General features: G+C 48.4%; 1 protein-coding gene across 1 annotated transcript; it reads left to right on the top strand.

Moving 5' to 3' along the window:
* The first annotated feature begins 5,749 nt into the window (after positions 1-5,749).
* Positions 5,750-16,758, top strand: CCDC97 (coiled-coil domain containing 97). Its single transcript, XM_081018983.1, has 5 exons — positions 5,750-5,908; positions 7,059-8,012; positions 11,280-11,528; positions 14,592-14,721; positions 16,082-16,758. The coding sequence occupies exons 1-5, from the start codon at positions 5,866-5,868 to the stop codon at positions 16,194-16,196; spliced, it is 1,491 nt and encodes a 496-aa protein (XP_080875109.1). The 5' UTR covers positions 5,750-5,865; the 3' UTR covers positions 16,197-16,758.
* The last annotated feature ends 9,541 nt before the right edge of the window (positions 16,759-26,299 follow it).

The raw sequence follows: 26,299 nt of genomic DNA, 5'->3' as shown, positions 1-26,299 counted from the left end.
TCTTTGTTTGGCGTCTTGTGTTACCTACACCCCACCCCCTCTTCTCATTGAAACATTTAAAAGCTATAACCTGCACACGGAATTCCTCTCTTTAAATTTAAAAACTTTTAAACTGAAGTCGTCCATTGATGCAGCAGTCTCTCATTTGGGGTCCCTCATTGATGTCATTCTCCATTTCAATATCACCTTGGATATTTTGGTCAGAGGACAATATTAGGGCCCCAGTCCTAAATTGCTCTTAGTGACCCCCCAAATAGTATAGTTCTCCGGCCTTAATATTGTCCCTGTCAGGAGCAGGTCAGCAATAAATCACACAGATCAAGTGACCTTAACTCTTTATTAGAAGATATGGTGTAATGTGAAAGCAGGGTGAATCTTGGATTTGGCTGGCTTCCCTAGGGCCCAGGGGAGCGAGCTCAGATCTCGGAGGATCTAAACTATACAGTCACCAAACAATTAGTGAAATATACCTCACGGCATTGCTTTTCTATGGAAATCCACAATTCATAGAATCATAGAATTGGAAGAGACCACAAGGGCCATCGAGTCCAACCCCCTGCCAAGCAGGAAACACCATCAGAGCACTCCTGACATATGGTTGTCAAGCCTCTGCTTAAAGACCTCCAAAGAAGGAGACTCCACCACACTCCTTGGCAGCAAATTCCACTGTTGAACAGCTCTTACTGTCAGGAAGTTCTTCCTAATGTTTAGGTGGAATCTTCTTTCTTGTAGTTTGGATCCATTGCTCCGTGTCCGCTTCTCTGGAGCAGCAGAAAACAACCTTTCTCCCTCCTCTATGTGACATCCTTTTATATATTTGAACATGGCTATCATATCACCCCTTAACCTCCTCTTCTCCAGGCTAAACATGCCCAGCTCCCTTAGCCGTTCCTCATAAGGCATCGTTTCCAGGCCTTTGACCTTTTTGGTTGCCCTCCTCTGGACACGTTCCAGTTTGTCAGTGTCCTTCTTGAACTGTGGAATGCTGACTTGGAACATTAATTTGGAACACTATGGAACAGTAACTTATTAGAAGAAGAGAAAGAGGAGGAAGAAGAAGAGGAGGAGGAGGAGCAGTTTGGATTTGATATCCCACTTTATCACTACCCGAAGGAGTCTCAAAGCGGCTCACATTCTCCTTTCCCTTCCTCCCCCACAACAAACACTCTGTGAGGTGAGTGGGGCTGAGAGACTTCAAAGAAGTGTGACTAGCCCAAGGTCACCCAGCAGCTGCATGTGGAGGAGCGGAGACACGAACCCGGTTCACCAGATTAGGAGTCTACTGCTCTTAACCACTACACGACACTGGCTCTCTAGAAGACTGAAAGACTGCTGCGCCATAAATCTTATCAAAAGAAGGAGCGTTGGCGTGTGTTGAAGGACTTTATTAGAAGAAACAAGGTCCACTCGGGAGTGCCAGGTCTAATGAACACACCAACTCTTCTTGGCAGGTAATGCCCCTATGAGGCAGTTGTGGAGACTGAAGGTGCCCGTCTTCCCACAGCTGCCTAAGCTGCCTCCTTTCCTGGGTCCGTCCCAAGCAATCTGAGACTATACTGGTGTGTCTGTCTTTGCTCCTCCCGCGTCATACCTCTCTTAGTTCTGGGAGACCAGGAGGGAAGGAGAGCTTATTCCAGCAAGAGGGGGAGAAACCCTGTCTTTCTTCTTCAGCCCAACTCAACTCTGCCTTCATGGCCTCTCTCCTCCTGCTTCTGATTCTGGACTTTTCTCTGCCACAGACTCTCCTCACTCACCAAGCCCTGTCACCTCTCCAGTTTCTGACACCTCCCTTTCTTCTCCCTGTGACCACTCATCATCGTCCCACCACCACTCCCCGGGCTCTGAGCCTTCTTCCTTTGGGGTTTCCCAGTTTGTTCCTCCCACCATCGCTCTGCATCCGTCCATGACAGCCCCCCTGTCCAAAATACCCAGGGTGATCTTGAGATGGAGAATGAAATCAAGGATGCACCTGAAGGAGGAAGTGTTGCAGTTACGGGTGATTTCAGTTCCCCTCACATCACTGGGGACAATTGTGTTCCAGTCACAACGTAGAGGTAAAAATTCTAGATAGCCTGAGCTGCTGTTATTAAGCAAAGGTATGAATTGCTACACAGCAGGAAGCCAAAGTGGAATACAGTGGTACCTTGGGTTACATACACTTCAGATTACATACACTTCAGGTTACAGACTCCGCTAACCCAGAAATAGTGCTTCAGGTTAAGAACTTTGCTTCAGAGGTGGAGACCCATTGAAATCACAAGCGGGAGAAGCTTGTGAATCTGGGATTCGGCTGGCACCTTTTGCGCCTCCCCTACTCACAGGGAAACCCTGTTTTGGGGATCCGGAGCGACGTGGGGTGAGTGGCGCGGTGCTTTGAATCGACTGCTTCTTTCACGGAGTGAAGCCGCATTGCCGTTGCCGGAGAGCGCTGACTTTTTCCTGTAGACAATTGGATTTTAAACAACTACGCGTGAGTAAAACGGAAAATTGGATTTTTAAATACTTTAATTTGGCATTGAAATGGGAAGGTTGTAAACAGGAAGTCCGCCTCCCGTTTTTGTAAATAGACTGAAGCAAAGATGTTACAAGTTAAAGCCTTTGAAAGCTTTTGGCAAAGGATTAAATTTCCACCAGTTTAAAGTACAAAACCCCCCTTGGAAGCAGGAGAAGAGGGGGGAATTTTGGATCTAGTGAGCCTGCAGGAGAGAGTGAAAAATCAAATTACCACTGCTCTGAACCTGGGAACGGGCTGCCAGATGACGTTTGGAGAGAGTGCATTTGACAGAACGGATTTGACAGCTAGCTAAATAAGAGTAAGATACTGTTTCCATTGTCCTTTTCTGCGCTTAAAAAAGAGGAAAAGTAACTGAAAATTTATCTTTAATGCTTGAGTTGTGCCTGAAAGAACTGATACAAGAGGAGACTGTTTCCCTCTAGAGGGAGCTTTTGAAACTGTAACAGGAGTGTAACTGGGGGATTCCCAGCTGCAGATAAGGATTCTGAGAACCAGAGAGCGATCTTGGACCATTTAAAAATGTTGACAGGAGAGGCCATTGTGACTGTTTTATGTAAGATAAGCTGTTCGCTGGGACAACTTCACAAGAAGATGGATGACATGACTTTTAAAGTTGATAATTTGGAACAGAAAGTGACCAATTTGAGTCAAAAAGCGAACACCAACACAGAAATAATTCAGGACTTGGTACAGGAATCCATTTTGGCAGGACAAATGGTGGAGGAGAAGGAGGAGAAGGAGAATGCTGCTGTTGTTGAACATAAAATAATACAAGTGAGATCTGTGGCTTTACAGAAGCAAATTGAGGACTATAAGTCGAGGCCTTTTATGATTGAATCTAGGAAAAGTCAGACTCTGAGGAATGGATCCCGGTTTGGATTAAAGAAGGAAAGTTGGAAAGAGCCCTCTATGCAGGGATTAACTGACTTTTGGGACATGGACTCGGGCCTGGAGGAGATTGAAGTTTGGGGGCCTTTGGACTTGGAGGAATCCTGAAATATGCCCTGAAATACTTTATGGACTGTAGCTTTAACTATGGAAATTTAGCTGATTTGTTCAGAAGGAAGAAAAGGATTGACAGGTTGGAGTTTCCCCGAGATTTGCTCTTTAGCATTAAAGAAAATGAAGAAGACCTGCAGAAGGGATTTGGAAAAGAGTTAAGAGCCTCGGACATAAGATCACCAGGTTGATGGACTTTATGGAGCTGACGGAAAGGACTGGCAGAATCCGAAACCTGGGAGAGGAGGTGGTGGAAGAAGATTGGAAAATTTAAAGTTTATATATAGACTTATGGTAAAACTAATGAGTGATAGAAAAATGGTGGAATTATTTTTTATGGGCTTAGCAGAAATGTTATAAGGAGTTAAGCATATATAAGTATTTTAGTTTTAATGGAAAATAAGGTTAAAAAATACGTTATTTACAATATTACAGAAAATGGAGAAAGATGGAAAGGATTTGCTGAAACAATTAATAGAAGTGGAATACAAAAAGGGAGGTGAGAGGAGGTCGAGGAAACAAGGGAATGAAAGATAGAGTATGGAAAAGAGATGATGTATGTTTTTAAACTGTTTTTGTTTTGTTTCATTTAGGGTTAAGGTTAGGGAGTGGGATTTGTTTAGTTTAGTTTAATGTGTTTAGTTTTGAGTTTAGGGTGTGCTTTGTATTGTCTATATATTGTATTGTATTGTTTTTTTCTTTTTGCTTTTCTCTTGTTTTTTTTCCTGTTTTTTCTTTCTTGTTCTTTTTCTCTTTTTGTAATCTATAAAAGTAATAAATATTATTTAAGAAAAAAAAAAAGAACTTTGCTTCAGGATGAGAACAGAAATCGTGCGGCGGCAGCGAGAGGCCCCATTAGCTAAAGTGGTGCTTCAGGTTAAGAACAGTTTCAGGTACGGACCTCCGGAACGAATTAAGTACTTAACCCGAGGTACCACTGTACCAGACAAAAAGAGACTACAATTGTACCCTGGATCCCGAATGCCTTGTTACTTGGACGTTTGGGCTCCTAAACGCTGCAAACCCAGAAGTGAGTGTTCTGGTTTGTGAACGGTCTTTGGAACCTGAACAAGGCTTCTGGGGCTTCCGATTGGCTGCGGGAGCTTCCTGCAGCCAACCAGAAGCCGTGCTTTGGTTTCTGAACGTTTCGGAAGTTGAACGGACTTCCGGAACGGATTTCGTTCGACTTCCAAGGTACAACTGTACTGTAAAATGCAAGCTCTAAAAACAATAAAAGCAATTCAATGAACTAAATCCCTACAAACTCCAAAACAGCAAAACAGTTTCTTCAGATGTAAAATTGATATTCTGTAAACGGCTGGGTCCTACTCCTCAGAGGAAGCCTTCTGAAACAAAAATGTATTCCGTAGGTGCCTAAACATCACGAAGGTCGACACCTGCCTGATTTTGTTGGTAACAGATTCTAGAGAGCTGGAGCTGCAGCACTAAAAACTTGGTTTCTAGTATAGACTCAGTGCACCCCTGGCTCATATGGTTCTCTCAGCACTGCCCCATCTGAGTAGTGCAGCGGCAGGGCAGGGAAATAATTTCCCAGCCAGTGGGCAAACCTGGGACCTGCTGCATGCAATCACATGCTCTACCTCCAAGCTAAGACCGTTCACAGCTTCCTGCCATAGAAATTGTCTTGCTGACGGGGGGCATTGAAGCCCAATATTTCCTCAATTTCCTATTATTTTTTTTGAAAAGTTGCGGCTCCCCTTCCCTTATTTAATTTATTAAATTTGTTAGTTTATCTTGCAACCCAAAAGCATCTGGCGGCTCCCTCACTGCGAGAAGTGAGGTTACAGGGAACCAGGCAGAGGGCCTTCTCGGTGGTGGTGCCCGCCCTGTGGGATGCTCTCCCATCAGATGTCAAGGAAATAAATACTATCTGACTTCTAGAAAACATCTGAAGGCAGCCCTGTTTAGGGAAGTTTTTAATGTCGGGTGTTTCATCGCTTTTTAAAAATTATTAATTCTGTTGGGAGCTGCCCAGAGTGGCTGGGGAAACCCAGCCAGCTGGGTGAGGTATAAATTATTAGTATTATTAATATTATTATTATTTTCTAAGCTGACCAGAGTGGCTGGGACAACCCAGTCAGATGGGCAGGGCAAAACTAACCTAATCTAACCTAACAAACAACACAGCCCGCTATTGCGAGGGTTCTTCTCCCCTTAAATGCGCTTCCAACCCTCGCCCTGTGGGGTGGAATTCTCCCCGGAACCAAAGCCTCTCGGCGCCGCGGAGGAGGATCCCGTTCTCTGGCGCACCGCCGGAACCGGAAGTTCCCGCTAGCTGGTGTTTAGGCATCGGTTCGCCTTCCCCCGCGATCGGAGACGGGTGTCGCGGCATGGAGGCAGGAGGGGCCGAGCCCCCAGAGCCGCCTTCTCCAGGTGAGCGCCCCCGTTCCAGCGTACTGAGGACGAGGCGGTGTTGCACTCAAATGGGCCCCCACGCCCCTTGCCTTCCTCTTCTTGCTCCCTGATTCCCCCACCCGCCTCAGTTCTTCTTTCTCCCCACTTTTCTGTCTTCTCTTCTTCCCTGAGTGGCGGGGGAGAGTCCTAGTCTCTGGAGAGAAGGGAGGAGAAAGTGCGGGAAGGCGGTGATTTGGAGGAGAACTTCATCTGGGCAAAGGTGAATTCGCAGAGGTGCAGAAAGCTTATTCTCCACGTGAAACGACAGTGTGCACGAGCCTTTGGGCTGCCATCCTTTTTATTGTGCGATCCTTATGAGAGAGAGAGAGAGAGAAGGGTCTTTATTTGCATCATCCACTAGCCATAGCAATGAAATGAAATGCTTGGGCTGTAAGACACCGTTCACCCCCTTCAGTGATCTTGCATGCCCTCCAACTTTTCTCTGATGAAAACAGGGACATCCTGTTCCAGGGGTCAGCAAACTTTTTCAGCAGGAGGCCGGTCCATTGTCCCTCAGACCTTTTGGGAGGCCTGACTATATTTGCGGGGGGGAATTGAACGAATTCCTATGCCCCACAAAAACCCGGAGATGCATTTTAAATGAAAGCACACATTCTACTCATGTAAAAACACGCTGATTCCCGGACTGTCCGCAGGCCGGATTGAGAATGTAATTGGGCCAGATCCGGCCCCCGGGCCTTAGTTTGCCTACCCCTGTGGACCTATTCCATCATAATGACAATGATGATGGTAGTAATTTTATTATTTGTACCTCTGCCCATCTGACTTTGTTGCCCCAGCCACTCTGGGCGGCTTCCAACATATAGATAAAAAACAAAACATTAAACGTTAAAAAACTTCTTCAGGGCTGCCTTCAGATGTCTTCTAAAGGTTGTATAGTGACCTATCTCCTTGGCTCGGGGGTCGCGTAACTCCACATCCTCTAACATTTCTCCGCTGAAAATAGGGACATCGTAAGGAAAAGCGGGGCATTCTGGGGTCAAATCAGAAACCAGGACGGCTTCAGTAAATCCGGGACTGTCCCTGGAAAATAGGGACACTTGGAGGGTCTGAATGATGTGTGGTAGCAGTTTCACTGGTACTAATTGGAATTTCTCTGTCTTTCCAGTCGTCGGCTCCCGAGCTGATGTAGAGGAAGGCAGCCCAGACAGAGGGATGCTTGAAAGCGGTCTTCCGGACAACATTGAGGCTGCAAAGCCACTGGACTCTGCAGAAGAGATGGTGGGAATCCTAGCACCCGCAGACTGCCTCCCAAAGGACAGCGGTGCTCCCAGTGAGGCTTTACAAATGGTCCACAGGGGGGAACAGAAGCCAGATGCTTCAGGTGCTAGTGGCTGTAGGGTGACTAAGAGCTCTCCGCTGCGCCGACCTCTCTGGGGAGAAGAGATGTCAGGGGTCCCAAACCCACAAAGCTCCCCGTTGAACTGGAATGGGGCATCTAAAGCACCAGGAAGTCGGGAAGAGCACTCGTGGAACCCTGGTTCCAGCCTTCCTAGTGGGACGCACGAGGCCATCAGTGCCTTTATTTCCTCCTGCTGGAGTGAGTTGAAGACTGACCCCTCATCTGCAAATAACCCGAGCAAGCCGTCTCAGCAGGGCAGCGGAGAATCAGAGGTTATGGCTACTGAAGACATGTCCCCTAATGGCGGGGAGGCCTCTGACACCAAACAGCCCCACTGGGGCGGCGGAAAGCCGGAGTCTGTTGGCTCCAATTCGTCGCCTGCTGGACCCGCAGAGGACGATGACCCTGCTGTCCTAGCCATGTTCCATGCCGTGGCCAACAGTCGCTTGCCTGTGCGGAGCCAGCAGAAGGACGAGCCGGATTTCACGCCCGCGCAGAAGCTGGCTATCTTGCGGGATTTGTATCACAGCAAGCCGCTGGTGTTTCTGGAGCGGTTCCGGACGGTCCTGCGAGAGGAACACCTGCCTTGCTTCCGCCACCTCTCCGGCAGCTACGAGGCAGACTTCTACTGTGCCGAAGTGCGCAGGGCCGGCCTGGGCAAGACGCGCCACACCCGGGTGCGGAACAAGCGCTACGCAGCCCTGCAGCAGCTCATCCAAGGTACTGGGCCTTCAGATCCTGGTTCCATTCTGGAAGGGATTAGATTACAGGGGTCAGCAAACTTTTTCAGCAGGGGGCCGGTCCGCTGTCCCTCAGACCTTGTGGGGGGGCCGGACTATACAGTGGTACCTCAAGTTAAGAACTTAATTCGTTCTGGAGGTCCGTTCTTAACATGAAACTGTTCTTAACTGAGGTACCACTTTAGCTAATGGGGCCTCCCGCTGCCACCGCGCCACCGCTGCGCGATTTCTGTTCTCATCCTGAAGCATCCTGAAGTTCTTAACCCGAGGTACTATTTCTGGGTTAGCGGAATCTGTAACCCAAGGTACCACTGTATTTTGAAAAAAATATATAAATGTATTCCTATGCCCCACAAATAATCCAGGCATGCATTTTAAATAAAAGCACACATTCTACTCATGTAAAAACATGCTGATTCCCGAACCTCCACGGGCCGGATTTAGAAGGCGATTAGGCTGGATCCAGCCCACGGGTCTTAGTTTGCCTACCCATGGATTAGAATCATAGCATTGTGGACGGGAACACAGAGCTCCTCTAGTCCAGCCCACTGCAATGCAGGAATCTTTTTGCTCAAACCCACAACCCTGAGATGAAGAGGCTCATGCTCTGCTGAACAAGCTCTCCCAGTTGTGCTCATGCTTAGAGTGTCTCTTGAGTAGCATGACGTTGGCGGTGGGCAAGATAGAGCCAGGATCCCTGGTTTGGCCACTGATCTGTGGAACCCTTTCATCCTCTTCTTTCTCTCCCCCCTTTGGTTGCCTGGCTGCCAAAGAGCAGAGGAGGAGGATGGGCAGCATCTATGTTAGCCTAGCGGAGAAACAAGGGAAGTTGAGGCAGGAGCTGTGAGAGGGAGAAGAGAGGCTCTCAGAGGAGCTGCTACTTCCCTGAGGCCCAGAGTTCGGCCTTTGCTCCCGTCCCGCACCCAGCATCCCAAAATCCAGGAGAGGCCTTTGATGGAGCTTGGCACACTTTGCTCTGAGCCAAGTGGAAGACCCCCTTCCCATACCTTCTTAGGCAGGAGTGGGAAACCCAACTTCCACCATCCTCAGCCTGCATGAGGGAAGATGGGGGAATTGTGATCATTCTTATTATTTATTAAATATCTTCATCTGAAGATCTCACACAGAATAAAAATAACAAATAAATAAAAACATGCTGTAGAAACAAGAAAAAGGGAAACCCATAACCCCCTCTCCCACAAGCACTTTTTCTTGTTAGATCATTTTTATTAATTTTTCCAATAAAAGACATCCAATTAACATATCAAATCATAATCCAATAAAGAAACTAAAATAAAAAAGGTCAAATTATCTTCCGAATTGTAATTTTAATTTTTACGACTTCCCGCAGTCTGAACCTTGAAGCATGTCCAAATCTCAACTCTGCCTCGCGTCGATATTTCTACATCTTGATTTTAACTCTCCAAACTTCTTTGTCTCTGGCTCTGCGATCCTCAATCACGTCAGAAAACATATAACCTTTCATCCGTCGAATACAGCTTTATTGTGTAATATACTTTTCCAACTGTCTTTTTGCTGGCATAGCTGCATCTGGCTCCATTCCAATCCGGGCTGTTATCCACCCACAAGCACATTTTAATAGGAATCGGCCCTCCGGATATTCCTAGAACTGTAGAATTGGAAGGGACCCCGAGGGTCATCTAGCCCAACCCCCTGCAATGCAGGAATCTCAGCTAAAGCATCCATGGCTGATGTTGTTGGACTACAAGTCCCATCATCCCTGACCACTAGCCATGCTGGCTGGGGCCAATGGTAGTTGGGATTCCAACAGGACCTGGAGGGCCACAGCCTCTCCACCCCTGCTCTAAGGTCTTGCAGGAGTAAAAAAAGTGGAAGGGGGAGATGGATGCTTTGGCGGCCATTATTTTGCAGGGGGGATGGGGTGTACATCACACAAACCTGTTAAGCAATGGATCCCTGACCTCTCCCATGCCCTTACCGCACATGATGGGCTGGTGCCCTCTGCCCCAGTTGTCATTCTCCCCACAGGAGGCTGCAGTAGCCTTGATCCCCTGAGCTCTGGCCTGCAGTTGTTGTTGTAGTTGTCCTATACCCTGCCAATCAGACTGGGTTGCCCCATTGACTCTGGGTGGGCTTCCAACAAAAAACAGGGAATTCCACAACAGCTCTTGGCAGAATTAGACTGATCCCTGTATTGTATAAATATAGGTTCGTAGGGAGGTAAAAAGAAATTATATAAGAAATATGTAATTGTGCGGTATAAAGTACAGTGGTACCTCGGGTTACAGACGCTTCAGGTTACAGACGCTTCAGGTTACAGACACCGCTAACCCAGAAATAGTACCTCGGGTTAAGAACTTTGCTTCAGGATGAGAACAGAAATCGCGCGGTGGCGGGAGGCCCTATTAGCTAAAGTGGTGCTTCAGGTTAAGAACAGTTTCAGGTTAAGAGTGGACCACCGGAACGAATTAAGTTCTTAACCCAAGGTACCACTGTAATGGATAGATTACGTACAGTGAGATTAATTGGAAGTCAGTATTAAATTTCTTCTATATAAGTTTTATAATTGTGTTCAGTATCAGGAGTATATATGATGATAATTATACAGTGGTACCTCTGGTTATGTACTTAATTCGTTCCGGAGGTCTGTTCTTAACCTGAAACTGTTCTTAACCTGAGGTACCACTTTAGCTAATGGGGCCTCCCGCCACGTGATTTCTGTTCTCATCCTGAAGCAAAGTTCTTAACCTAAGGTACTATTTCTGGGTTAGCGGAGCCTTTTAACCCGAAGCGTATGTAACCCGAGGTACCACTGTATTAATCTTATTGTATCTTATAGTATGGTGGTTTGTTTGATTCTTCTGTTATTTGTTTGTTTGTTTGATTGATTGTATGTATGTTTCTTTACTTGTATGTACGTCTGTTCTTTCATAAATGTATTTACAGTGGTACCTCTGGTTACGTACTTAATTCGTTCCGGTGGTCTGTTCTTAACCTGAAGCACCACTTTAGCTAATGGGGCCTCCTACTACCGCTGCGCCGCCAGAGCACGATTTCTGTTCTCATCCAGAAGCAAAGTTCTTAACCTGAGGTACTATTTCTGGGTTAGCGGAGTCTGTAACCTGAAGCATATGTAATCCAAGGTACCACCGTATATTTTAAATTAATAAAGCTATATTATATAAAAAAAGGAAATTCCACAACACCAAGTATGGAAAGCTTCTCGAAACAAGCCCCATGCCTGCTTCTCTCTTGTTGCCCGCAGGTGGGGAGTACTTCAGCGACGAGCAGATGCGCTGCCGGGAGCCCCTTCTTTACGAGCAGTACATCGGGCAGTACCTGAGCGACGAGGAGATGCAAGCCCTGGGCAGCGGCAAGCTGGAGGCCTCCTGCTCTCTCTCGGGCGTCCTCCTGGACTCCTACCAGGAGCAGGTCATCCAGCGGCGGCTGCAGGTCCAGCAGGAGCAGGAGGAGGCCTGCGAAGAGGAGGAAGAGGAAGACAGCGATGATGAAGGTTGGTCAAGAAGAGGGGTGGGATCTAGCAGAGGGCGGGGAGACCTTCCCAGCCTGGGGGAATACAGTGGCGCCCCGCAAGACGAATGCCTCGCAAGACGGAAAACCCGCTAGACGAAAGTGTTTTCCGTTTTTGAGTTGCTTCGCAGGATGAATTTCCCTATGGGCTTGCTTCGCAAGACGAAAATGTCTTGCGAGTCTTGAGATTTTTTTTTCGCTTTCCCCCCCCTTTATCTAAGCCGCTAAGCCTTTAATAGCCTTTTAGCAGCTAATCCGCTAAGCTGATAAGCCTTTAATAGCCGCTAAACCGCTAATAGCGCTAATCCGTTAAGCCGCTAATAGGGTTGCTTCGCAAGACGAAAAAACCGCTAGACGAAGACACTCACGGAACGGATTAATTTCGTCTTGCGAGGCACCACTGTAGTTAAGACTATGAAACTCATGGCTCCAGGAGGTAGCGATGGCCTCCAAACTGGATGGCTTTAAAAGACGACTGGACACATTCTTATTTTTTCCTTTTTTTTTTTACAAATTTATTTATTAGATTTTCCAAATTAAAATTTACATTCACATAACAACATACTATGGGGACATGGGCGGCGCTGTGGGTTAAACCACAGAGCCTAGGACTTGCCGTTCAGATGGTCGGCGGTTCGAATCCCCGCGACGGGGTGAGCTCCTGTTGCTCAGTCCCTGCTCCTGCCAACTTAGCAGTTCGAAAGCACCTCAAAGTGCAAGTAGATAAATAGGTACTGCTCCGGCAGGAAGGTAAATGGCTTTTCCCTGCGCTGCTCTGGTTCGCCAAAAGCGGCTTAGTCATGCTGGCCACATGACCCAGAAGCTGTACGCCGGCTCCCTCGGCCAATAAAGCAAGATGAGCGCCGCAACCCTAGAGTCGGCTACGACTGGATCTAATGGTCAAGGGTTCCCTTACCTTTAGCTAACAACATACTATATAGACACAAGATTCCTGAGAGTCTCCTAGACTTCCCTCCTCCCCTTTGTGGGTCTTTTTGTTAGTCCTTTCCTTCTTCATCTTTTATAATGATCCAAATTTTTGTAGCTCCATTATGTCCATAGCTACACTGCAAGTGTTATTGCAATCCCACTAACGATTTTAACCATTTGCAGTTGTTTTTAAGATAAATTGTGGATATCCCCCATTCCCTATTAAAGTTTTGGTCCTTCTGATTTCTGATTCTTCCGGTCATTTTTGCCATTTTGGCATAGTTCATCAACTTGATCTGCCGTTCTTCTCTGGCAGGGACAGTATCTTCTTTCAACCTCTAGGCTAGTAATAATAATAATAATAAATTTTATTCCCCCCCCCCGGCCAGAGCCAGTAAAATTACAGTAAAAACATAATGGGGGGGGGGGGACCAATTTAAAATACAGGTTAAAATGCAGTTTAAAATACAGCCTCATTTTAAAAGTAGCCCATAGATCAAAACCATAAGGGGAGGGAAACATAAGGGTCAGACTGAGTCCAAACCAAAGGCCAGGCAGAACTGCTTTGTCTTGCAGGCCCTGCAGAAAGATGTTAAGTCCCACAGGGCCCTAGTCTCTTGTGACAGAGCATTCCACCAAGTCGGGGCCAATACTGAAAAGGACCTGGCCCTAGTTGAGACCAATCTTGCGACTTGGGACCTCTAAAATGTTGTCATTTGTGGACCTTAAGATCCTCCGCGGGGCATACCAGGAGAGGCGGTCCCGTAAGTATGAGGGTCCTAGGCCATATAGGGCTTTAAAGGTCAAAACCAGCACCTTAAACCTGACCCTGTACTCCACCGGGAGCCAGTGGAGCTGGTATAGCACCGGGTGAATGTGGTCCCGCGGCAAAGACCCCGTAAGGAGCCTCGCTGTGGCATTCTGCACCCGCTGGAGTTTCTGGGTCAGCTTCAAGGGAGCCCCACGTAGAGCCAGTTACAATAATCAAGCCTGGAGGTGACCATCGCATGGATCACTGTAGCACCCTCGCAGCCGTAGTTGCATACATAAATTGTCTTTTCTGCTCCCTTGGGATTTCGGCTGGACAAATTCATGGAGGAGGGAGGCTATCGATGGCAACTGGCCCTGATGGCTATGCCCTGGCCTCACAGTCAAAAGGCAGCAAAGCTTCTGAACATTGCTGGAAATCACAGGGCGGGGGGGAGAGATCTCGGGTCCTGCTTGCGGGTTTCCCACAGCCATCTATCGTGAGACCGGGATGCTGGACTAGATTGGACAGTGGCCTGATCCAGCAAAGCTATTCTTATGTTTGTATGGGGGCAGCATGCCAGGGGTGGGTGCCCGAGGCTAACGGGTGCCAGGGGTGGGAGCCACTCACCTTTAATAATAATAATAATAATAATAATAATTTATTATTTATACCCTGCCCATCTGGCTGGGTTTCCCCAGCCACTCTGGGCGGCTTCCAACAGAATATTAAAATACAATAACCTATTAAAGATTAAAAGCTTCCCTAAACAGGGCTGCCTTCAGATGTCTTCTAAAGGTCTGGTAGTTGTTTTTTATTTGACATCTGTTGGGAGGACATTCCACAGGGCGGGTGCCACTACTGAGAAGGCCCCCTGCCTGGTTCCCTGGTTTCCTTTCTCCAAGGAAAGTCACAGGTTTCTGTATGCGCTCGCCCTGCCCCTTGCGAACATCTCTCCTTCCTCCCTTCGGGCAAGGAAGAGGCATCAGCGCTGTCCAGGGACCCTTGCCAGCCTGAAAATGCATCTGAGGAAGGCCACTGAGGAGCATAGATAGGGATTGTGGCCTTGGGAGGCGTCTCAGGGGCCCTAGAGCAGGAGAGGCCTGGAGGTCTCATCCGGTGATTTGAGCAGCAGAGCATGAAATCCAGGTCTTTGAGAGGAAGAGCAAAAGCGCCTTTGATATGAGCATGAGGACTGGAGGACCGGTCTCTTGGGCTCATTTGGGTTCCTGAGAGATGGAGGTAGAAGACCTGGGACTGTGGCATCGTCTGGACTGGGAATGTTGCTGTTTTTTTAAGGGTGCGGGGAGGAAGGGTAGCTTATCTCCAGCTCCAGAAGGCTCACTGATCCTGCTCTCACCTCTCTAGACAAGGCCTCTGACCTAGACATGGAGGATTGGGTCCCTGAACAGGAGGAGAAGGCCTACCTGCGGGAAGAGTTCACCAGCCGCATGTACCAGCGCTTCCTCGACGGCAAGGATAGGGACTTCAACTACAGGTGAGGAATCAGGGCGGGACATCAGTGGATAGGTCCTTTCACTCTTTGCTGTGGGCGTTTCTCTGTATCACTTTGGTGACAAGCCGTCATTAGATTATCCTCCACCAGGGCCAGGGCCTTCTCAGTGATTGCTCCGACTTGGTGGAATGCTCTGTCCCATGAGACCAGGGCCCTGCAGGATTTAACTTCCTTCTGCAGGGCCTGTAAGACGGAGCTATTCCACCTGGATTTCAATTTGAACTTAGCCTGATCTTTTATTCCCCTTCCTTCCCTCCCCCTCCCCTTTTTATGAAGATTACCCGCTCTGGGATCCCACAGCTAATTCTCCCCTGGTCTCCTCGCTGGCCCAAATAGAACTAATTTAGCCAGCTAGCCCTGGTGATCATCTAATGTTTATTGGATGGATTTCCCCCCTAAATTGATTTTTGATTTTATTCACGTTTTATACCGTATTGAATGCTGGTTTTTTTGTAGCATCAATTAAGTGTTTTAAATTTGTTGTTAGCCGCCCTGAGCCCGGTTTTCTGAACCGGGAAGGGCGGGGTATAAATTAAAAAAAAATATTATTATTAGTATTGTTACACTGGTTCAGTGATTTCTGCCTGCGAAGCAGTTTATAAATGGACAAATAAAGAAACGAGACCATTCGTGGCCCAGCCAGCATCTCATGTCTCGCATTGCACAGAACTCAGAGGTGGAGAGGGTCCCTCACTTCCACGCTGGATGAGACAGAGAGACCCAGGTCCCTCTTCCGTTACCCTGAACAACATTCCTGCCCCACCCCAGTCCTGTGCCCTCCAATTGTTGCTGGACTCAAGCTCCCCATTCGGCACAACCAAGATGGCCACAGGTCAGGTGCGATGGGAGTCGTCGTCCAAAACATCTGATGGGCTCCAGAACACGGAAGGGCGATCTAGAACATGCAGAGAGTGTGGGGCAAGGGAGAGGGGCATTCTCTTCTTGCTAGGTTTGGAGCAGGAGCAGCCAATGTTGCGAGACTCCAAATCCCATCAAGCCCCTGTGGTCAGGGATGATGGGATCTGTAGTCCAACAATGGGTGGAGAGCACAGATTGGCCACCCCTGCTTTGGAAGCTCCCACCGCTCTGGGCTTTGGAGACTCTGAGGAGCAGTGGAGATCTTGCATTGCTTCCCCTCTGCCTTACACTCTCTGGACATGCCAGGGGGCTTGTGGGGGCATGCTGAGCAGCAGCCACAGATTGTGGCTGGCTCTGTGGGTCAGCCAAAACTTGCGGACCCCTCTCCCTCCCACAGAGCAAGCTGGTTCCTCGGTGCCAGCTCCGCAGACCTGAAGCCGCTTCCGGGTTTGTGAGCGTAAACCCGTACCTTTCCTCCCTCCAGCGAGGTTGACGAGAACCCCGACTTTGACAACCTGGACATCGTGTCGCGGGATGAGGAGGAGCGCTACTTTGATGGGGAGGAGCCGGAAGACGCAGACGCTATGGAAGCAGAGTAGATGGGGCTGAGATCCTGACCCCCCAAGGTGCCAGGATGCAGCAGCAAGAAGGATGTGTTGGCTATTTCCTTCCCACCTTGTGCAACCTCTCTCCTGCTGGACTGGGCGGCTCCGCCGATAGGGATCAGAATGGCACTGGAGTGTAGGGTGAGTTGTCTTGGAGGTCTATGGCAATGGACGGTCTGTGATGCCTGCAGCATCTTCTGCACCCCACCACTCCTGAGCTCCCCACTTCCCAGTTGCTAAAGAGGGGTAAGGAAGGGAATGTCGCTCTCTGGGACTGGTCATCGGCCGTTTGGATCGGAAGCACCTGGGCAGATCTTGGCTTCCCTTCTGTGGCGCCGCCTTTGCTTTTGGACATTCCTGTTGTAGAGATGTGTCTCTGTCTCTTTCCTGTAAGAAATGGGTCTTCTGTGTTGGAGATGGGGCTGGCCTGAAGCCCAGACCCTCCCGTGCGAGGGACATTGCTGGCTGGCAAGTTGGCTTTTTGCAGTATCTATGTCCGATTGATCATTATTTTTTGCAGCGTTGGACAGCTGAAAATAAACAACCTTTTAAGTAATTTGTTGGGTGGTCTCTTAAAAGCGAGAAGGACCTTCGCCCCATCTTGATTTTGTTTTGCGTTTCCTTAACTGACTTGCTCACCGTTCCCAGTGGATCGAGGCCACATTTATCTCTGCACCATATCAAAAGTCCATTATTATTATTTGGTTTCCCCAGCCACTCTGGGCAGCTTACAGCGTATGTAAAATAAGATGCCCCTAAGCCAGGGATGAGGAACTTGTAGCTCAAGTGTTGCCAGACTGCAACTCCCATCGTCACTATTCCTTTGTCCTCATCAGCTGGAGCTGGTGGGAGTGGAGCCCAGCACCAGTTTCCCATCAATGCCCTGAAGGGTTAGGAAAAGGGAGGTGGGAATAGGGAGCAAGTGATCCTTGGAATCAGAGCTTTCCTTCTGCTGGATGGGCTCCCTTCCCAGGTGGATGAGTCCCCTCTGCCCATCACTTCTCTCTACAGCATGCACAGAAGCCGCCTTCTTGACCATGGGCCCCACTATTGGTCTTGTCCGCTCCATCAGCCAGAGTCTGTGAGTCCCTAAGTCACTGAGGGTTTGAGACCCATCGGCTACCCTCACCTGGTTTAGCCACAACTCGAAGACTTCTCATGGTGTTGCTGTCACATGCTGACAGCTTTTAGGAGCCCCAGGTGAGAGCTGAGTGCAGGATGGGGACCAAAGATGGACAAACTACCCCTAAAGGAGTATGACGTGTCCCCCACCAGAAGTACCACCCCTCCCCTAACACCCAAGATATACTCCTCCAAAGGCACACTTCTCCATTGCCTCCTGAGACAGACAGGTGTCAGCCATGATCTTTGTAACTCGTTCTTTACTTCTAGCTGTGGAACTCGGCATTCTCATAGCCTCCTCCTTGTAACATTCCCCTCGTTGATAGACAAGCGTTGCTTGACTCTTTGCTGTGTTTTCTGCCCAACCCAGCCACTGCGTTGGCGTCATTCTTCTATGCTGCAGCAGCTGAAGGGCCCTCCGTCTCCCTGACAGGGAAATCTTTGAAGACTCCTTTTTTCCCCACCTGGCAGGCTCCTTCCAACAAAAGCTCAGGAGCCAGGCTGTTTGAAAAATTGGCGATCCTGGTTTGATCAGAAGGACAGGGGATTTAATAATGATAAACCACAGAGTCTAGGACTTGCCGATCAGAAGGTCGGCAGTTCGAATCCCCACGAAGGGGTGAGCTCCCGTTGCTCGGTCCCTGCTCCTGCCCACCTAGCAGTTCGAAAGCACATCAAAGTGCAAGTAGATAAATAGGTACCGCTCTGGCGGGATGGTAAACGGCGTTTCCGTGTGCTGCTCTGGTTCGCCAGAAGCGGCTTAGTCATGCTGGCCACATGACCCGGAAGCTGTACGCCGGTTCCCTCGGCCAATAAAGCAAGATGAGCGCTGCAACCCCAGAGTCAGCCACGACTGGACCTAATGGTCAGGGGTCCCTTTACCTTTACCTTTACTAATACTAATAATTTATTATTTATACCCCACCCATCTGTCTGGGCTTCCCCAGCCACTCTGGGCAGCTTCCAACAAAATATTAAAATACTATAGTCAAACATTAAAAGCTTCCCTAAACAGGATGTCTTCAGATGTCTTCTAAAAGTCTGGTAGTTGTTTTTCTCTTTGACATCTGACAGGAGGGCGTTCCACAGGGCGGGCGCCACTACCGAGAAGGCCCTCTGCCTGGTTCCCTGTAGCTTTGCTTTTCACAATGAGGGAACCGCCAGAAGGCCCTCGGAGCTGGACCTCAGTGTCCGGGTAGAACGATGGGGGTGGAGACGCTCCTTCAGGTACATTGGACCACGGTTGTTTAAGCCTCTTAGGTGCTGCCTTCAGTTGCAGCAGTGGAATAAGACCTGGTTAGAAGAGGGCAGAACGAAGGCTGGAATCCCTGGGTGGCGTTTCTTACTCTGAGGACGAGGGGTGCTAGTGATGTCTGTTGAGCTGGGAGCTGAGAATGTGCTCAACGCTCCCCTTTTGAAAGCAAATGACAGGAACTCAACCTCGACCAGCTGTGGCCAGCAGGGGGCAGCAACAACTAAGTAATTCAGCGCCAGGATTCCTGGGTTCTCTCCCCTGCTACTGGCGTAAGTGCTGAGAGATGGTTTGGGAGATCAGTCTTACAACAACCCAGGCCGAGTCGATCGTCGCATCTCAGTTCCATAATAGTCAGCGTTCCTCCTTTAGCTATCGTAAAAATAATTCAGTGCCGTGTTTCCAGGGCAGTTTGCAAAAACAAAATAGCAAAATCACAACGGTGAACTAAAATGATGTATGCATGACAGTAGGGAACAGCAAAGAACTGGAGATTAAATTACAGCAGTTTAAAGGATATAACTTGAGAAGCCTGGGTCAAATAACCACTGGAAATAAAACGTGGTAGCTCCAGGCCTACCTTCCAGGGTTGGCGTGGAGAGAATTCCATTTCCCCAGTTGCTCCTTGCCTCAGCTCAGGCTGGGCTGCGTCTGTGGCAATCTTAGAGCACAGGAAGTTTGATGATGAGAGCCTCCCATCGTCTTCCTCACTTCCAGGAAATCCAACTTTTATGACCTGATATCATAACTCATGGACTGCAAGAAGATCAAACCTATCCATTCTTAGGGAAATCAGCCCTGAGTGCTCACTGGAAGAACAGATCCTGAAGCTGAGGCTCCAATACTTTGGCTGCCTCAGAAGAGAAGACTCCCTGGAAAAGACCCTGATGTTGGGAAAGATGGAGGGCACAAGGAGAAGGGGACGACAGAGGACGAGGTAGTTGGACAGTGTTCTCGAAGCTACCAGCATGAGTTTGACCAAACTGCAGGAGGCAGTGGAAGACAGGGATCATGAGGAGCTGGACACAACTAAACGCCTAAACAACAACAACAATCCTAACTTTAGGACATGGGTGGGGGAGCCTGTCTGACCCTGTGGGCCGGATTTTTATCTACCCCCCACAGTCCAACCCAAGTGCTGGGGACTTCAGTTCTGCCTTCTCCAGGCTCCACATGTCCCAGGAAGCTCACATCTGGGGACCTTGTTCATGCACCTGAGTCAAGCAGGAATGAACTCCCATCAGCTGATGTGCAAGGAGTTTGATCCTGCTTTCTGCAGGCCTTTGGCCGCATCTCTGCATGCCCGACAACCTTATTTAAGGGGACACGGGTGGCACTGTGGGTTAAACCACAGAGCCTAGGACTTGCCGATCAGAAGGTCGGCGGTTCTAATCCCGCGACGGGGTAAGCTCCTGTTGCTCGGTTCCTGTTCCTGCCAACCTAGCAGTTCGAAAGCACGTCAAAGTGCAAGTAGATAAATAGGTACAGCTCCAGCGGGAAGGTAAACGGCATTTCCGTGCACTGCTCTGGTTCGCCAGAAGCGGCTTAGTCATGCTGGCCACATGACTGTACGCCGGCTCCCTCAGCCAATAAAGCGAGATGAGCACCGCAACCCCAGAGTCGGACACGACTGGACCTAATGGTCAGGGGTCCCTTTACCTTTTACACCCTTATTTCAGGCATTATGATATATCAGTAATGTTTAGCTGGTGATATATTGCGATGTTGAAAACCAGATATTGCCCAGCCCTAGTGTCTTCTTCTTTGGTGATCCCTCGTAGCCGAGTAAGATTGTCTTCCATAAACACGGTATTAACAATGAGTCTGTAAGTTACTGTGGAGGCCAGTTCTGGATCCACACGTCCTTCTACGGTGGGGACATTGGTTTCCGAGCGGGAACTGATCACGGTGAGGGGTTTGCCAAACATGCCTTCCTCTTAGCACCTTTCTCCCTTGCGTCCTGAGTTCGAATGTCTTCAAAGCCCATGACACCTTTGGTAAAGGCTGTTCTCCAACTGGAGCGCTTGCAGGCCACTGTTTCCCAGTTGTCGGTGTTTATACTACATTTTTTTAAATTTAGTGTGGAGCCCACTTGACATAGGCTGTGCGACTGCCCTGTCATGTCATGTTTATGAATAGATTTACTGCTGCAACTAAAGAGGTCCTGTGCCGAATATTGAGAAATAGCAAGGAGGCAGAGTGTTGCTGCACTTGACACTTGGACATGACTGTAGGTCTCTAGGCTCTGCATAAACTGTCCCCCCACCCCATAATATCTCCGTAAAATCCTCCTCCTGCTGCTGCTATTGATGCCAGTCCCTACAGAGTTTTCCGATGGCAGAAAAAGGGCATTGCAAGGGATTTCGGGTGGCGAGAACCAAGCGTGTCCAGATGCCAGTGGCTGACTGAATGACATCCGTCACAGCAGTCAGGAGCTCCCACTCTGTTTTGTCTTTCCGCCCTTTCCCGCTTGGCTCAGCTCTGCTTTTTCCATTTTCCAAACGACTCACAAACGTCTGACTCAGCTCCACCTACAGCATGGGGATTTCCATCGAAATCCTGGCTACGTTTTCCTTGTTGGCAGGAGCCATGGGCTCTTCTTTCCTTCCCCAGACTCCTGCCTCTGTTGATCCTGCCCACTCCAAATTAATAGCTTGGCTGGGAAGCAGCTGGACCCAGCAGGAGGAAGGATCCCCCAAACTGGGGCGTTATAGTGTAACGCAGATGGGCTGCCGTTTACAGAGTTGCCACTAGGTGGCTCCCTTCTACTATCAAATCACGGGAACGGGATTCAGTATCCCTGCATATGGAAAGCATATGCATATGAAGGCTGAAACTCATCTGCTTGGCGTACTACCTTTCCACATGCAGGAGACTTTGTTTAAACTTGTGCTTTTTCACACGGGCAGTGCCCCTTTTGCATCCTAAAGCGGTACATTCAAGTCCCACATTCAAATTTCAACTTACTCTGGGTGTGTAACAGATGTACATAAAAAACAGCGGCGGCTGTACACTTGCTACGTTGTTGACAGACATATTTATCGCTATTCAGGAACCATTTAGGGAAAATCACGTCTGTATGTTTTGCACAGTAGGCAGCTTTGCACAGCTCTGATTGCCTGGCGGCTGTGACGTCAGAAGCTCTCTTCTCTCTGGGACCATTTTACAACATCTTAAAAAGCAGAGACATCACCTTGCCAACAAAGGTCCGTATAGTTCAAGCTCTGGTTTTCCCAGTAGTGATGTATGGAAGTGAGAGCTGGACCATAAAGAAGGCTGATCGCCGAAGAATGGATGCTTTTGAGTTATGGTGCTGGAGGAGACTCTTGAGAGTCCCATGGACTTTAAGAAGATCAAACCTCTCCATTCAGAAGGAAATCAGCCCTGAGTGCTCACTGGAAGGACAGATCGTGAAGCTGAGGCTCCAGTAGTTTGGCCACCTCATGAGAAGAGAAGACTCCCAGGAAAAGCCCCTGATGTTGGGCAAGATGGAGGGCACAAGGAGAAGGGGACGGCAGAGGGCGAGATGGTTGGACAGTGTTCTCGAAGCTACCAGCATGAGTTTGACCAAACTGCGGGAGGCAGTGGAAGACAGGAGTGCCTGGCGTGCTCTGGTCCATGGGGTCATGAAGAGTCGGACATGACTAAACGACCAAACAACAAACATGTTTTGCACAGTAGGCAGCTTTGCACAGCTCTGATTGCCTGGCGGCTGTGACGTCACAACCTCTCTTCTCCCTGGGACCATTTTACAACATATTAAGTAGCTGGATTTTCTTTTTAAAATAAATAAGGGATGTTTGAATATGCTCTCTGCCTTCGCCTTCCTTTGGACCAAAAGAGTTGCTCTGCTTTTAGGGTGGGGGGTTTCTAACATAATACATGTACACCCCCCCCCCAAAAAAATACTGTTTTACGAGCTGGCTCCTGTTTATGAGAGTTAAGGTGGTGTGAAAGGCAGCGTTAGTGGAGTTTCAGCAGTTTGATTTAATGAGTTGCACACTTCAAATCTTCTCAACAGGCCATTCCAGGAATCACAGAATTGTAGAGTTGGAAGGGACCTCCTGGGTCATCTAGTCCAACCCCTGGCAATGTAGGAATCTCAACTAAAGCATCGAAGACAGATGGCCAACAAACTCTGCTTAAAAACCTCCAAGGAAGGAGAGTCCCCAACCTCCTGAGGGAGAGCCGTTCCACTGTCAAACATCTCTTACTGCCATAAAGTTCTTCCTCATGTTCAGTAGTCAGAATCTCCTTTCCTGTACTTTGAAGCCATGGGTTCGAGTCCTACCCTCAGGAGAAGGAGAAGACAAGCCTGCTCCATCTTCCACGTGACAGCACTCTGGATATCTGAAGATCAAACTACCGTATTTTTCGCTCTATAGGACGCACCCAAGCAAAGGACGCACCTAGTTTTTAGAGGAGGAAAACAAGCAAAAAATATTCTGAATCAAATCAGTGTCGGGGCTGAAGGGGGAAGCCTGGGGTTCCCCCATAAAGCGAGGTCCCGCTGCGCTCCAAATGCTTCAGGCGGCTATCCCTGAAGCCTGGAGAGCGAGAGGGGTCGGTGCGCACCAACCCCTCTCGCTCTCCAGGCTTCAGCGAAAGCAACGCGTAGCCTCCGGAGCGTGGAGGGAGCGCTCCTTCTGCGCTTTGGAGGCTTCGCATTGCTTTCGCTGAAGCCAAGGAGCCTGCATTCGCTCCATAGGACGCACAAACATTTCCCCTTCATTTTTGGAGGGGGAAAAGTGCGTCCTATAGAGCGAAAAATACGGTAACTTCCATTCTCGGAGGAATCCAGCCCCTTCCCTACTTTGTTGCCTAATAGATTACCATAGCTCAGTTGGCAGAGCATGAGACTCTTAACCTCCAGGTTGTGGGTTCGAGTCCCACGCTGGGCAAAAGATTTCCACATTGCAGGTTGTTGGACTAGATGATACTCGAGGTCCCTCCCAGCTCTACAGTTCTATGAAAAAGACTTGTTAGGCCCCCTTTCCTAGGCACAAAACTTCAGGCTCTTCCATAGGTACCATGTGGCTGGACTTAAATGCAACTACTTGGGAGTATAGACAGCTCTCAGTGTGTGTGTGGCTTTTCCCCCTAAGCACTCTCTCACATTTTGTGAAAGACTCTCTTCCACGATGATTCTCCCGCCCACAGTGCGATTAGTAAGGGAGATTAGTTCTTTCTTGGTATCAATGAGGCTTCTTTGAAATAGATGTCAGTTTGTACCAGCTTTAACGTCTTCTCAGAATATGTCTCTCTTGCGTGTAATATAGATGCACCGCCCCATTATTATTATTTTGGGTTGCCTTTTACATCTTCAAAACAAGAACGCCCGTAGCTTATTTGGCGTGGTACTGTTGAAAAGTTGCAATGGTGAGGGAGCTTTGCCAACGTGCCCCTAGGCCACGAAACTTTGTGTGAAAGGAAATGCTTGGGCGTTTAATTATATTGTTAAAGTCAGCAGCCCAGGGGTGGAGCATTTTTCGGTTCGTGTAAGCTGTGCGTCGCCGAAAGCCGGAATTCTGCAATGTGTAAAAATCCAGCAAATTTAGCAAGCAAGGGGCTTGATTCATGTATCTTGAACTCAAACGCCTGCAATGGGGAGAGAATTCAGAGAAGATCTCTTGAAATTAATGGTCGTGCCTAACCTAGGCCTATTAATTTCAGCCCAGTCTACTCTGACAAAAAGTTAGCTGAAGGTAATCCTTTGCTGTTATTAATTTCAGTAGGTCTACTCTGAGTAAGGCCAGCATTGTGTACATCCCACACCTTTTAGTACCCCAGTCCACAGGTCCTTGTGATTTCATACCTTCGAACAATGACAAACCTAGACAGCATCTTAAAAAGCAGAGACATCACCTTGCCAATAAAGATCTGTATAGTTAAAGCTATGGTTTTCCCAGTAGTGATGTATGGAAGTGAGAGCTGGACCATAAAGAAGGCTGTCTGCCAAAGAATGGATGCTTTTGAATTATGGTGCTGGAGGAGACTCTTGAGAGTCCCATGGACTGCAAGAAGATCAAACCTCTCCATTCAGAAGGAAATCAGCCCTGAGTGCTCACTGGAAGGACAGATCCTGAAGCTGAGGCTCCAAGACTTTGGCCACCTCATGAGAAGAGAAGACTTCCTGGAAAAGACCCTGATGTTTGGAAAGATGGAGGGCACAAGGAGAAGCGGACAACAGAGGACGAGATGGTTGGACAGTGTTCTCGAAGATACCAACATGAGTTTGACCAAACTGCAGGAGGCAGTGCAAGACAGGAGTGCCTGGCGTGCTCTGGTCCATGGGGTCACGAAGAGTCGGACACGACTAAACAACAACAACAACAACAACAACAAACATTTCTCCCATGAAAATAGGGACATCCTATTCCATAATAATTTTATTATTTATACCCTGCCCATCTGACTGGGTTGCCCCAGCGACTCTGGGTGGCTTCCAACACATATAAAAATATAATAAAACATATATTTATTTATTTTTAAACTTCCCTATACAGGGCTGCCTTCAGATGTCTTCTAAAGGTTGCATAGTGACTTATCTCCTTGGCTCGGGTCGAATAACTCCATACCCTCCAACATTTCTCTGATGAAAATAGGAAAAGTGGGATGTTCCGGAATCAAATCAGAAACTGGGATGGCTTCTGTAAATCCGGGACTGTCCCTGGAAAATAGGGACACTTGGGAGATTTTAACACACTTTCCTATGAACTAGAGCATGGGTAGGCAAACTAAGGCCCGGGGGCCGGATCCGGCCCAATCGCCTTCTAAATCCGGCCCGCAGACAGTCTGGGAATCAGCGTGTTTTTACATGAGTAGAATGTATCCTTTTATTTAAAATGCATCTCTGGGTTATTTGTGGGGCCTGCCTGGTGTTTTTACATGAGTAGAATGTGTCCCTTTATTTAAAATGCATCTCTGGGTTATTTGTGGGGCATAGGAATTTCGTTAATATTATTTCTTTCCAAAATATAGTCTGGCCCACCACAAGATCTGAGGGACAGTGGACCGGCCCCCTGCTGAAAAAGTTTGCTGAACTAGAGAGTTAAATTCAGGCAGGCGGCAGTTTTTTTAAAAAAGCGCAGTGTCTCTCTTTTTAACGGCATGTGGAGTTTTCCAAGTGGTTTGTGTCTGTGGCAGCAACCTGGATGTGCATATGCTCCCGGCCCCCCAGGGATGAGCTTCCACATGCTTGGCTTGCAGAACGCTGCCTGCCAGTAGTGATGATTCCCATGTGCGGATGAGCCCTGGCAGCTGCTACACCACTGGCCAGAAGGCTCCTATCACAGGGACGCAGTCATTGGGGGCAGCTCACGCCCCGAGCAGGAAGTCGAAGTGACGGGGTGTTGACTGATGGCCCCGTAGCGTGTGAATCAGCGTCCTCTGGTGTACGTGTGAATCAGCCTGAAGTTCGAGTGAAATGGGAGTCTTCAAAGAACCTTCTTTCCTATTCCTGAACTGCTTCCCCCTTTCTCAGCGTGACTCGTATGGCCTCATCTGCATTGCGGAACAGAACCACTTTATTTTTATTTTGTATATAATTTCTATTAAATTTTCTGTATTACAATTTAAGATGTTCACCTAAACAACCTTAAAAGGTCTGTGACTTCTCTTTCCATGGTTGAATTTGCATATCATAAATCCCTGCATATTTTACATAAACTACTGTATTTTTCGCTCTATAGGACGCACCTTTCCCTCTCCAAAAATTAAGGGG

This window comes from Podarcis pityusensis (genome assembly GCF_964106645.2).
Source record: "Podarcis pityusensis genome assembly, chromosome: 8".
Lineage (NCBI taxonomy): Eukaryota > Metazoa > Chordata > Lepidosauria > Squamata > Lacertidae > Podarcis > Podarcis pityusensis.
Note: the sequence above shows the minus strand (reverse complement) of the source record. Positions and strands in the feature narration are given on the sequence as shown.